Genomic DNA, 14,533 nt, shown 5'->3' with positions numbered 1-14,533 from the left:
TATTTTGCTTTATTTTTTTTATTATTTAATTCAACAGGAGCAAACAAGCTTATGGCTAACACACTGACTTTGCTTTAATCCCACATCCTGAATCACAGAAAGTATTGGACAAAATTATTAGCCATGTCTCTTCTAGGGATCTCACCATGTCACTCTGTTTTTCTTAGAAAATTGTTTTCCGTTTGTATTTTAAATGTGTCTTCTGGCTGCAAAAGGACTCTACTTCAGGGGTGTCAAACTTGATTTCATTGAGGGCCGCATCAGGGTTGTGTTTGACCTTGGGAAGCCAGGGTGGAGAGGCCAGGGTGGGCGTGGCCAGGTCAACATCACTCCTGCTGGGGGCGCCTGTGGGGACCCGAGCACTCTGCCAGTGAAAAAGGACTCCCGAGATTCATTTATGGCTGCCACAGCTTCCTGCAACCCTCTGCCAGTGAAAACAGAGCGCCACCAGAGCTCCGCTTCCACTGGCAGAGGGTTGCAGGAGGCAGTGGCAGCCAAAAACGGAGCTCAGGAGTCCGTTTTCGCTGGCAGAAGCACCATGGGCCAGTCCTTTGCTATTTCCAGGGTGGACCTGCAGGCCAGATCTAAGTACCTCGCGGGCCAGATCCGGCCCCCTGGCCTTGAGTTTGACACCTCTGCTCTACTTCTATTCTATTGTCTGGTTCCCACATGACCCTAAATCATGATTAACTATGGTTACTAAATGAACCACCTTTAAACCATAGAGATTATGTTTTATCACTCATGACTGGTTCCTATGACACATAAACCAAGCCAAACTAAAACTAAACAAACCAATTAAACCTTAGTACAATGAGCACAGTCATTATGTGCGCCTGAGGCTACAGCAGTAGGAAGTTCAGTTGCAGTCAGATCTGAGTGATTCTTAACCGGCAGATCTCATCAGCTCTTATGTTTAATATATGCAAAGCAGCCTTGCATCTAAGAAAGAGTGCAGGTTTTGGAAGTGGCACTCTTTTCTTTAGGGGTTGCAAAAAGGAATTATTGTCAATCTGATGCATTAGCTTTGCAGACAACTTGAAGGGAGGCTGAAATGGGGGAATGGTGACCTCTAGGAGCAACCAGCTTAAGTTTCACCTTTTCATCACTGTCCAGTTTTGGCCTGGCTGAAACCATAGAAACACCCCATTGATGTTATTCAATTCGGCTGAAGAGCCTGCAGTTTCAAAGCAAAGCATCATGGGCTCCAGCTGAAGAAACTTTATCCAAAGATAATTGGAAGTGACATGGTTGGGGAGCTGGACCCTTCATAAATGGAGAGAAAGAGAAAAGCAATTGCCCGCTGAAGTTTTATAGCATTATTGTTCTACTAAAGATTTGTAATATAAAAGCAACATGCCCAAATGAATCTCATTTATCCCCCAGATATAATTTTGCTACTATTTCTCAGCCTATGATACCAGCCAGTGGGATCATACTGAATGAAATGACCAGGATAAAATCTTGAAGACAGAAATCAGGATTTAATGTCATTCTTCAATATAAAATGCACTTTTTAAAAGCTATGCTTTAAATCAGGTAGAACAACAGGATTGTATTTAAAATTATTAGGAAGGTTTTATTTGTGGTGGAAGTTACGCTAGCAATTCACAGAGCTGTGGGCCTGGAAAATAAATCTACAGATCTTAATACCTGGTTCCATTCTTAAGACAGGTTTTTAATACTCATAAGATCTCTTTAAGTCATCATTCAGATCTGAAGACTGTTTTTTAACTGAATAACACACTTTAAACATATTCTATGAGAAGAATGAGATAACCTTATCCCTAAAGACAATGAAAAACGCATTGGGCATATTATACCCAAGAGAGCCACTCGGGTATAGTGATTAACTGGAGATTGTGAGTTTTAGTCCCACCCCAGGCACAAAGCCAGCTGGGTGACCTTGAAGTAGTCACTCTCTCTGTCTCAGTGACTGGAGAGTCACTGGCCCAAAATGTCACCTAACTGGCTCTCATGTCTAAAACAGGACTAGAACTCACGATCTCTTATTTTCTAGCCTGGTGCCTTTAACCACAAGAGCAAGCTAGTTGAGCACAGATCCCTTATGCAGAGTTTGTTGAATAAACCACAAGCTAACTTTACATACTGTACTAAACCATCAAACAGTTCATAACCCACAATGTCTAATTTTACACAAATTTATCTAACCCTACTTTATTTAATTTGGAGTGTGAATACAGGCAAAGTCGTCTTTCTACTAATAGATTGAAGAACTGCATTTCATATATTGATATTTAAGGAATACATATTGCTTTGTATTGAACTAATTTTAAGACAATACAGATCAGCAAAAAAAAAAATATTTCTATAAGATTTAATTGTCAATGTAGATATATTCTCTCTATATATTACCTACATTGGCAAGACCATTCAAAATGTTGTCAAGTGCTAGTTAAGCATTTAAATAAGTGGTTCAGAACACAAAGTAATACATAATGTTCTACCAAAGTAAATCTATTCATGTGATCACATCTTATGATCAGGTCAATTAATCTTTACATTCAAATCCAACACAAACTTGCCTTGAGCACAAGTCTATAATTTCAATGTCACTTCCTTCTTCGTCCCTTAAAATGTTAGAATATCTATAAAACATAAGCAGTAATACTGACTCTTGAACACATTGGTCTCTCTGAAATTAGCTATTCTCTTTGATAAACAAATTATTATACAGGCAGCTGTATTTAATTCTTCCCTGTAGCATCACAAAGTAAAGAGAAATGAACAGAACAAAGGAATGAAGCCAACGGACACAGACCATAGAGACAACATACCATGTACAGATAAGATAGTTTGGCTGGTATAATTTCTACCTTTTCTGAAAGAAACCTGGTATAGTTATAGGAGCAACGAACCAAGAATTGCAATTGCTACACTTTGATATTTATAGAATGTGGGTAGTATCTTGATACCCATTAAGAACCACCTCTAGAACAGACAGCACAAAATCCACAATGTTTATGGGGCTAATTTACATAATTATTAGCTAATCATCTTTAACCAGTGCCAGTATGAACCTAAATTGGACGATTTGTCACAAGAGCATTAAATAATGCTGCAGTCATAAACTGAAGCCAGAAAGCCGTCTCCCAAATGAAGCCAAATTCAGCATTTAGAAGGTCAAACATCAGCATTATGGCTGCCCTATCATAAAAAAGCTGACCAATTTTTTGCACAAAATGTAATAATGGAGATCAGTCCTTGCTTTTTTTTTTTTTTTTTTTGCCCTGTTGCATGCCATCTTTGTAAAATACATCACCAGTAATTCCATATTTACTTTATCTTCACGTTATATTTTGTGCTTTTTCCTCTGGGGGAGTTAGACAGCCTAAAGAGTGTTCTTCCTTATGAAAAAGCTTAGATTAAAACTTTTAACAATAATTATGTGTATTGTATATGTACATTTTCTTAAGACATAGGCATCAGATGTTTTCATCTTCTTAAGAACTTAGTTACATCATTTTCAGAGAAGCTAACACAATGTACTCCCTGCTCCATTTAGGGTCCTCCAAGCAATTGTTTTCATAGCCGGATTCTTAACCATGTTGCAAACTGCTTTAATTTTTGGATAAATTTATAATTGCTCATGTGTTCTTTGAGCTTTTCAATGAATGTCTCTTCTTTCCAGATTCCTTTCTTTTTTTTCACAGCTTTCATTTCTGCTTGAAGTAGCCTCTTGTGAAGCTTCCAGTATATCCGGGATTCATGATCCAACCCTTCAATACGAACTGTCTTGCCAAGCCCCCGTCGCAAGATCTCTTCATTTAGACAAATACTGAAAAATCTCCCCTGTTCAAAAAAGACATTAAAATTTTGCATAAAACATATAATTAACATATTACGGTATTACATACTGTGTCCATTCCAGTAAGGAACAAAAATTAAAGCTGAATTCCTCAAGTGACTTGGGCAGCCATATAAATTTTCTTAAGTAATGCCATCACTGTCCAACCTGAATACAGGTAGTCCTTGACTTACAACCGTTTAGTGACCATTCAAAGTTACAACCGCAGTGAAGGGTGACTTATACCAGCACTTGCAACCTTCAATATATCCTATTGGTCACACGATTGTCATTTGGGCACTTGGCAACCAGCATATGACAGTTGAAGAATCCTGGGATCATATGATCCCCATTTGCAAACTTCCCAGCTGGCTTCCGACAAGCAAAGTCAAGGAAGAAAGTTGGATTGGCTTAATGACTGCGTGATTCATTTAATAATTGAAGTGATTCACTAAACAACTGTAGCAAAAAAAAAAGATTCTAAATTGAGTGTGACTCACTTAACAAACACTTTGATTAATAACAGAGATTCTGATCCCAACTGTGGTTGTAAGTTGAAAACTACCTTTGCTTCTGGATGCACTGGGGCTACTATTTCTAGATTCACAACTTTTGGCTGTGTTGGTTGGAAATTCCAGGGAATTGCACTCCTAACATGTTGGAGCGCAACTGCCATAGGCTAAGACCAGCAATAAAGTCTCCCTACGCACCAACCTCTTCTGCCTCCACCTCCAATACAATAGTTTGCCAAATGTTTGTCTAGGCATTGCATAACATCAGTCAGCATTTCTGAATCCAGAATTGATGCATGACCTTGCTGTAAGTTTTTACTTGGGAGAAAAAGTCACTGAATTCATCATAAATTATTTTACACTAAGTACTCTTAATTGTTTGCGCTCCTGGAACTCTTCTATTCTCTCTGGACATTACCTTATTTACTATTACGAAGCAATCAAGTGCTGATTCTTTTCTGCCCAAAAGCTGGAACCAAATCATTTGTGAAGGTTTCATTTCTTCTTTTAACCAGATTATCCCATCAGATGTTAACTCCACACCAGCAAGCCTGACAAGCAACAAACCATTTGAATGCCCTAAAATGATATACATGCATTATTGTTTTATTTAAACATTAGTAAAAATACCTCATTTAGGACATTGATCTAAACAATTAAAGGGGAAGGTAAATTAGAATTTTGCTCTCCAAGATTTAAATGAAAGATTCTAGGAGTCAAAGTCTTATTGTTAGAGCTGTTAATATTTTCTGTGATTGAAGAAAGCTAAAAACTCCAAAAGTGACTGTTCCATGCATGGAGAAACTAGTGCACTGAATAATTTGCACATCTGTCTTCTTTTTCTAAATCATGGAATGACAGAAATGACAAAGAACTGCTACACTACGGGCTTTGAATTCACAGTGTGGTGTTGATGACGACGGAAAGTAATTATAAATACTTACTTCAAGTGAGTATAGAAAGTGTTAAGTAATGTGCATTTATTGTAAACTGAAATTGATTCAGGTAATCTACAAAGCAGATCTGAAAGATGTAGGCTCTGTATTTTAGTATTAGTTTTTATTAATTTTAAAATACATATTTTGTATATATTGCTTCAATTACTGTTAGTATAAAAATGCAGGATAAAAATAACGTTTCGTTTTTTGAAGCAAGAGAACACTGAAGATATTTTATTTGATTCAAAACTTGCCCTTCAGCTCTGGTGAGCACTCAACACAGCTAACAAAACATATAATAGAACTTTAAATTTACAATAAAATAAACATTAACACTGCCTAAAAATCTAGCAACCTCCCCAGACCCACTCCACATCTTTATCTATTTCCTAAACATAGAAAAAGCAGAAAGCAAACGCAACTTTCCCTTCCCACACACCCAGAAATCGGAGCTTCAGACAGTGAAGGCTTCTTCAAAAGGACTTCTCCTGCTAATCTTAACAACTTGACAACCGTAACAAAAGGAACAGTCCTTAAACTCGTACTCTAAACCGTTTAAGCCTTCAAAAGTCAATACCAGCATTTTAAACTGTCTCCAGAAAACATCTGGTAAGTAGCATAGTGTTTCTTCTAATGTAGACATAATATGCCCCATTTAACAATGTAGCTGATATATTTTACATAACTACAACTTCTGCATATTTCCATGTCATGGAAAATTCATTCATGGGACATTTTCATAGGTCAGATAGACTAGCTCCAAAGGAAGATTAAAGATACTTTATGGAGGGGCTATCATAACAGAATTATATAAGTTTATTTGTGCAGTACCTCCATCTCCTTCTTACAATCCAATGAATTAGGGAAGTTCTGTCTGAGCCACTTATTTTGGACTTTCTGCTTGTTTTGAATTTAAATCATATTTTTTCCTTGTTGCTTTGGTAGCAGATCTTGCCTAACTCTGTTAAGATCATTTTCCTTATTTTCTACAGTAGTCAACATGGATGTAGTCAAGGCATAAATAATCACTGTCAAAACTGATGAGGCTGGGAAAAGGATGTAGTTGGCATAACACATATAACTGTACAAAGGCACTTCTCACAACAGCTACCACCAGTGATTCCAGTGACAGCTAAAGAATAGAGTATTCCAAGATTATGAATATACTCTTTAATTTACTCCATTCAAAGGAGTCTGAACCTCAATCTCTGCCTCCAGTTGTTGTTGTTTTTTTAACCTCATCCATAGTGTGCATTTAATCTTTTTCTTACCCAGCCTAATATGGTGCTTCAGTAGCAGTCAAGGATAGCCAGCATGGTGTAGCATAGCAGTGTAATGTTGTGTGTTTGGATTACGACTGAACAAAGTTGAAGTCTGCCTGTAGCCATGGGAATTTATATGTGATTTTGAATCCATTGCTCTCTCCCAGCCCAACCAATTTCACATGGCTATTGTTGTAGGGATAAAATGAAAGAAGATTCCATGTAAACCACTTTGAGTTTTAGAGTCAAGGTAAGTTAGAAAGGCCTAAATAATATTTTACTCTGGAGGGGTTAAAACCTACTAAAATAAACACCTTATTTTTCTTGCTGTTTTATCTCATTTTTTTCCCCTCCAGAAGTTCAAATCAAATTTGCCCTCATTTTATCTTCTTACAGGTAGTCCTCATCTACTGACCACAATTGGGACAGGCAACTTGGTCATTAAGTGAAGTGGTCACTAAGTGAAATTGTGACTGTGCTTATGATCTTCAGCTTTCCTTTGATTTACAGATCTGCCAATGTAAATACAAGCACTGGTCATAAAGTTACTTTTTCATCCCTACTATAAGTGCAAACTGTTGCTAAGTGAGGTAGTCACTAAACAAGAACTACTTGTAAAGTCATTGTGGGATTTCAGGCTGAAATACATTGTCTCATTTGACCCAAGTCATCCTCATGGTTGACTTGAGTACATGAACATGCCTATCTTCATTCCCATCCAACTCTCTATCAATGGTTTTAGTGTTTTAGTGAACAGCTTCCACTGCCCCATTATGTAACACCTCCTTAATTTAAACACCAAAGGGCTAGGCCAAAGAGGTTGTAAAAAAAATGCTTTCAAAAGTAAAAAAAAAAGTTGGCCATACCCACCCAGTCACATTACCCCCACCAAGCCACGCCCACAGAACTGGTAGTAACAAATTTTACATTTCACCACTGCATACAAGTACATGGTAAAATATAGATTGCATTTGCTTTTCATATGAGTTTTCTAAAGGTGGCCACTCACTCATGTTTAGAATTCCTTAAATTCAAACCTCTAAAAATGTTTCAAACCTGTAAAAATTTTTTAACTTTGCCACTATGAAGGTACCCATCTTACTTACATCTTTTCTGCAGAGAAGAAATGATTGGAAGGGTAATAGGGACATGTTCAATTTCTAATCCTTGTTCAGTTATTCGACGTAATTGTCCACGTAGCTTAACATTCTTGTCTATAAATTCCGGAGGTATTTCCAAAGCATTTGTGAATTTGGCTGTCTATTCATAAGAAAAAAGAATATAAACAGTGCCTATACAACTATTATAAAAATATAAATGTGGGCGTACAGTATTTGGTCTAGTCGCTTGGTTCATGCAGAAGGCTAGAAACCAGGAGACTGGAAGTTCTAGTTCTGCCTTAGGAAAGAAAACCGGCTGGGTGACTTTGGGCACTCATTCTCTTTCAGCCCTACTCACTTCACAGGGTTGTTGTTTTGAGGACAATAGGAGAAGGAAGATGTATTCAGTATGTTTTCACTCTGAGTTATTTATGAAAATAATTGGATAAAAAAATCAATGTATTATATATTCATTCCTTTATAAAATTAAATATGTAATTATACAACATATATTATATATTTGAATACATATAATAACTGCAAAATCATTATTAGTTTAATTTGGTTGAAATTTTCAGTATAAATACATTGTACTATAAAAAGCTCTTTTTATTACTAATTCTCACTCTATAAAGTGCTATGAAGATTGAACGTCAATGGTCTCAAGAAAGACACTTTAAACATGCAATTTTTATCTAAATGAACACTTTGAAATAAGATGCAATTTATACCCAAATAAAACATGCTTTATAGAAAACTTTTAAAACATCATCCTGAATTTTACTTAATATAGAAAGTTTTCATACTTTATAGGGAAATAAATTTAGATGGCCTCTTCAGTCAAAACCCTGCTTTAAAAGAAGTAAGAACAAGAAGAAAAGAGTTGCTATACAATTAGTATTTCCTACCAGACTGGTCCTTGGGATATGCTATTCATATAACATCCCACCCCTATTATATGAAGGTTAGAACACCAGGATTTAAATTATTTGTACAATGACTCTCTTGTCCTCTTACAAGGCCTCTTTGCCAACATAGAAGCCCTTGAAAGTAATGTGTGAAGGTCTGTAAATAAACTGAGTAACATAATTCCAAGAAATGTACTCATTATGGCATTTCAAGGTCTAAAACAACTTTAAAAAAAATAACAAGGAAATTTTAAAATAAACAAGAAAATAAAATTTGGGAATATTTATGGTAACTAAGTTTTTCATTATAAATTAAGACCCCCAAGTACACAGAAGCTTAGTGTTCAATATGTACAGCAGCAATACATTAAGGTTGTGATTATTCTGCAAATATTTAAGGGCTTTCTTACATTCATTAGTGAAAGATTTTGCAAGTTCCTTATTTAGAAAAACCCATCCAATAGGATCATTAATGAAAAATCTCTGTGCCATTATTTCAGTCAGCGACATTTTGTGTTTCAGAAGATGGCCGCCGAGCCCAAATGAATAAAGTGAGATCCTTAAAACCTATATACTATAATGGTTCATAGTTTTTAAAATCCTGCCAAAAAAGGCAAATAAGACTCAAAGCAATATAAATCTGCTTTCTATCTTGCTTTGAAAAAATAAAACAGGTAGTCCTCATTTAACGATAAGTAATAAAACTTTTTGATATTTATTTGAAACAAAACAGGCTACATTAAAACAAGACTTGGCTGCAAGTTGTACATGAGCAAGCAGCATGCTCATTATTAACTTATTGTTCCAATTTATTGGATACAACAGTATGTGCTTCGTAAAATTAAATATATATACTCAATATATATTTATACACAAAATGTAACTTACCAATTTGATACTCTTCGCAAGTACAATCACTCCAGCTATTGCCAATCCAGTACTTATGTTCTAGGGAAAAAATCCCATAAATTATTTGAAAAACATGTATTTCCATCTCACGGTGTGACACCTTATCTGTTTTATGAATATGATCTACAAGATACAATATGTACATTTTTAATACCAACTGCTGCCTAAAAATGGAATATATAATAGTAGTCACAAATGTATCTAATTTTTAAAAAACTAAGTCACAAAATCTCCAAGCTTTATAGGTTTATGATTTTCATTCTTTATTAAATTGAAATGATTTTGCAAATTTGGAACTAGACAATTCTGAGTATGAAGAATTTCAGATGAGGAGTACTGGTAGTCCCCAACTTACAACAGTTCATTTAGTGATGGCTTAAAATTACAAAGGCACAGAAAAAAGTGACTTATGACCATTTTTCACACTTAAGACCGTTGCTGCATCCCTATGATCATGTGATCAAAATTTGGATGCTTGGCAACTGGTTATATTTATGAGGGTTGCAGTGTCCTAGGGTAATGTGATCACCTTTTGCGACCTTCTGACAAGTAAAGTCAATGGGGGAAGCCAGACTCATTTAACAACCGTTGTTACTAACATAACAACTGCAGTGATTCACTTAACAACTGTGGCAAGAAATGGAGCAAAATTCACTTAACAATTATCTTACTTCGCAACAGAAATTTTGGGTTCAATTGTCGTCGTAAGTTGAGGACTACCAATATTTAAGATCTGATGTACAAAGGCTGCTTTGAATTTGGAAATGTCTCTTTACCTGCCGTGTAATCCTGAGAAAAGTGGCTGCTGCTTTAAGTGTGCCTACAACATACATTTTCTGTTATTTCATGCTCTAGAACAGTGATGGCTAATCTTTTTGCCATCGTGTGCCAAAAGTGGGGGGAGCGCAGGGGAGTCGCGCATGTGCATGCCCACCAGGGCTGTGGAGTCGGGAGATAAATGTTCCAACTCCAACTCCGACTCCTCAGTTTTTTGTACTTCCGACTCCGACTCAGACTTCAGGTACCCAAAATTTCCTCCGACTCCGACTCTTCGACTCCGACTCTGACTCCGACTCCACAGCACTGTCAGGGCTGTGGAGTCGGGAGATAAATGTTCCGACTCCGACTCCTCAGTTTTTTGTACTTCCGACTCCGACTCCAGGTACCCAAAATTTCCTCCGACTCCTCGACTCCGACTCCACAGCACTGTCAGGGCTGTGGAGTCGGGAGATAAATGTTCCGACTCCGACTCATCAGTTTTTTGTACTTCCGACTCCGACTCCAGGTGCCCAAAATTTCCTCCGACTCCGACTCCTCGACTCCGACTCCACAGCACTGATGCCCACACCCATAATGCAATGCACCCTGCCCCCTAGAAACCCTCGAGCCTGGGGAGAGCTGACTTGTGTCTGGTTTTATAACCTTTTTTTTGCCAGGAATGTTAGGGGAATCATTGTAATTAAATGAAACATGCAGTCATTAAGCAAATCTGTCTTCCCTCACTAACTTTGAAGTTGGCTCACAAGTTTGCAAGTGTCAATCATATAATCCTATGGTGCTGCAACTATCATAAATACACACCAGATGCTAAGCTTCTGTATTTAGATCATGTGACCATGGGGATGCTACAATGGTCATAAGTGCAAGGACTGGTCATAAGTCACTTTTTTCAATGCCGTTAATTTCAGAGTTACTAAATGAATAGTTGTAAATTGAGGACTGCCTGTACTGTTGCAAACTACATGACTATGACACTGAAGTTATCAGAAATTGAACCCATTTTGTTAATGCCATTATTATTACCTCATGTTTATACACCAGCTTCCTAACTTCTGCAACCTAATTTAAAAATATGTAAATATCACCATTGCTTCGTTATTTGATCATAAAGAAAGACTTCTTCAAGCAATGAATTTTGAGACCTTTCCATAAACCTAATTTATATTGCTATAAATGTTCAAGGTTCTTACACTGAGAAGTCTGAAAAATATAATGTTGCAATCATAGTTTTTTTCTGTCTACATGCCTTGAATTCAGCAGATGCATAGAATTTCCTTCCTTGAATTCAGTTTAGGAATCTGATGCTTCCCAGAATTTTTCAACTATAACCTCCATACTTTTTGACAATGATAGCTGGGCCTTCTGCAAATTACAGTACGTAATAAAACAATTCTGATCAATTAACAAGATCCCTCCAGTTAGAAACACTTATGCTTTTCCCCCACAAAGAACATGAACTATCTGAATGTCTTTGAAAGGATACATAATGCACCAAGGAACCGTTATTCGGTTTAAGCAGTCTCAAGACACATTTTCCAGATAGAAATTATATTTATGTTATTCATAATAACTTTGGAACACAGGACTGTTTTCTTCTATGCTATTAAACTGTTCATTCAAAACAACACACACACACCTGTTTTCTTCTATGTCTAGAATGTATCCACGGAATCAACGTAGCAATCTTTATTTTGCCTTTATATACTAATACAACATCACTATGTATGTACAAAGGGCAGAGGTTATAACGAGACAATGCTTTCCTCATTTGTCCCCAGCAGATACCTCTGCCCTTTTCTCCAAGACATATCTTCATTTACAGACTTCTTTACTGTACTATATCATTCACAAAGTTTTAAAAAATTAATTTTTAACCTCTTCACCCTTCACCAGCAAAGTACCACTGCGTCTCACCTGTTGAGTAATTTATATATGGGAATTTGAGGGATTCAAATTTATTTATGGCTAGAAGTGGCAAGCCGGTATCCTCCAGATGTTCTGGATTGCAACTCCCCTATCTTTCCTTGGGCCCTGCTGGTTGAGTTTCATAGATACAAAACACAGCCGCTTACCTGCATCAGGAAATATTAATTTATCTTAAAACTTAGCAGCGGACTCATTTATAATCGGTGCTATGCAAAACACAACAGGACAGGCTTTATTAAAAACCCGCAACAATTGATAAGATTCCAGGTAAGAAATTATATTTATGTTATTCATAATAAATTTTGGAACACAGGACAGTTTTCTTCTATGCAATTAAACCGTTCATTCAAAACAACACACATACACACCCACACCCGTTTTCTTCTATCTTTAAAACGTTTGATGTGTGAAGAAAACACAGAGCGATAAACCAGGTTCTAACAGACCACAGTGGTTGTCATTTAAACCCAGAACTGATGGCCATTCCGACATGTCTCACTTTATAGAATTTTAAGGCCGAGGCGGTTGAAGGCTACAGGATACGAAGGGAAAGCGCAAGGGAACTCTGCATCTACGAAAGCTCTACCCCTTTACTATATATAGTAAGACACTACTATAAATTAACTGCCATTTTTTGCTCTAGTTGGAACCGGAGCAAAGCTGACTCCGGCAGCCCCGCTTCCGCCCTCAGCCAGCGGCGCAGCACAGCCCAAAAACGACGCACGACGAGCCCTCCGCTTCACCCAAACCGATTCCCGGCGCGTACCCGGACGAAGGTGAGATGCGCGTCCGCCCACTCGGAAAGACGCGCGACATAATTCGGCGGCTCTCCGCCCTGCTGCCCGGCCATGGTCGCCTATAACCGTCGCGGCCCCGTCGCTTCCTTACGCCGCGGCTCCCTCGGGCCTTGCAGGAGCAGCAGCAGCAGCGCCGCTTTTTGGTCGCTGGGAAGAGCTGCGTCTCTGCATCCGAAGGCCTTTTGGAGACGCTTTTGCGTTGAAGTCGCAGCTGCCGATCGAGCGTTTCTTCCGCCGTTGGGTGGAGGGCCCCGCGCCGCACAAGCCCTCCTGCGTGTGATCCCGAATCCAGCCGTCCCGAAGATGCTTTTTCAAAAGGCAACTGGGCTTTCTTTTTTTTCTTTCTTTCTTGAAGACGTTTCGCTTCCTATCCGAGAAGCTTCTTCGGTTCTACAAGATTTCAGTCCTTCTTCAGAACGGAAGAAGCTTCTTGGATGAGAAGTGAAACGTCTTCCATGAAAACAAAACAAAACGAAGAAAGTCCGGTTGCCTTTTCAAAAAGGACCTTTGGGGCAACCGTGACCTGGAGGACTGAGAATTCACCATAGACCTGAATCCAGTTGTTGCGGGTTTTTAATAAAGCCTGTCCTGTTGTGTTTTGCATAGCACCGATTATAAATGAGTCCGCTGCTAAATTTAAGATAAATTAATATTTCCTGATGCAGGTAAGCGGCTGTGTTTTGTATCTATGAAACTCAACCAGCAGGGCCCAAGGAAAGATAGGGGAGTTGTAGTCCAAAACATCTGGAGGATACCAGGTTGCCGCTTCTAGCCATAAATAAATTTGAATCCCTCAAATTCCCATGTATTACTTATTCAAGAGGTGAGACGCAGAGGTACTTTGCTGGTGAAGGGTGAAGAGATTAAAAATTAAGTTTTTAAAACTTTGTGAATGATATAGTACAGTAAAGAAGTCTGTAAATGAAGATATGTCTTGGAGAAAAGGGCAAAAGTATCTGCTGGGGACAAATGAAAGTATTTTCTCATTATAACCTCTGCCCTTTTGTACATACATAGTGAGGTTGTATCAGTATATAAAGGCAAAATAAAGATGGCTACGTTGATTCCGTGGATACTTCTGGAAAATGAGAGCTTTATGCTCCTTGACAAAATCATCAAAGGACTCAAGGTAGGGAAGCCTAAGAACTTTGTTGTGGAGCTCAATCAGTAATTATAATAACCCCTACAATCTGAATTTGTTTAAATAGAAACAAGGCTGCACCAAACTGCTGCACTATTTAATCCATGGACCAGACAGAGAGATGATGTGAATCAGTTTCAAAAGATTCTGTCTCTCCCATGATTGTATACAATATCTTATTATTTAAGATCTAGTATTTAATCTGCAAATGTTGTTTTCCCCTTCTCTCTTCTTATATTCTTTCTGTATCATGATGTTTAGAGTGAAAGTTTATGAGCAGGAACTTTTTGCCATTCTAGAAATCGTTTTGATTTGAAAATGGAGTGGTAAGTGAAAAATATAATATGTAGTCATCTTTAACCATTGACTACGTATTATACAGTATACAGTACAGGTAGTCCTCAACTTATGACCACAATTGAGTTCAAAATTTCTGTTGCTTAGTGAGACTT

The 14,533-nt window shown here is 37.7% G+C and overlaps 1 protein-coding gene across 2 annotated transcripts; it reads right to left on the bottom strand.

The window, feature by feature from the left end:
- MISO1 (mitochondrial inner membrane subdomain organizer 1) lies at positions 1 to 13,247 on the bottom strand. Of its 2 annotated transcripts, none has more exons than XM_034439159.3 (5): positions 12,910 to 13,247; positions 9,417 to 9,476; positions 7,627 to 7,780; positions 4,739 to 4,899; positions 1 to 3,813 (listed from the first exon to the last, which is right to left on the bottom strand). In XM_034439159.3, the coding sequence occupies exons 1-5, from the start codon at positions 12,991 to 12,993 to the stop codon at positions 3,547 to 3,549; spliced, it is 726 nt and encodes a 241-aa protein (XP_034295050.1). In that variant the 5' UTR covers positions 12,994 to 13,247; the 3' UTR covers positions 1 to 3,546. The 2 variants fall into 2 exon arrangements, with proteins under 2 accessions (XP_034295050.1, XP_034295051.1); XM_034439160.3 differs by lacking the exon at positions 12,910 to 13,247 and adding an exon at positions 10,214 to 12,289.
- Between the last annotated feature and the right edge of the window lie 1,286 nt (positions 13,248 to 14,533).

Source organism: Pantherophis guttatus, chromosome 6 (genome assembly GCF_059756535.1).
Source record: "Pantherophis guttatus breed Tessera chromosome 6, ASM5975653v1, whole genome shotgun sequence".
In the NCBI taxonomy this organism is placed as follows: Eukaryota; Metazoa; Chordata; class Lepidosauria; order Squamata; family Colubridae; genus Pantherophis; species Pantherophis guttatus.
This window is presented reverse-complemented; position numbering and strand designations above follow the sequence as displayed.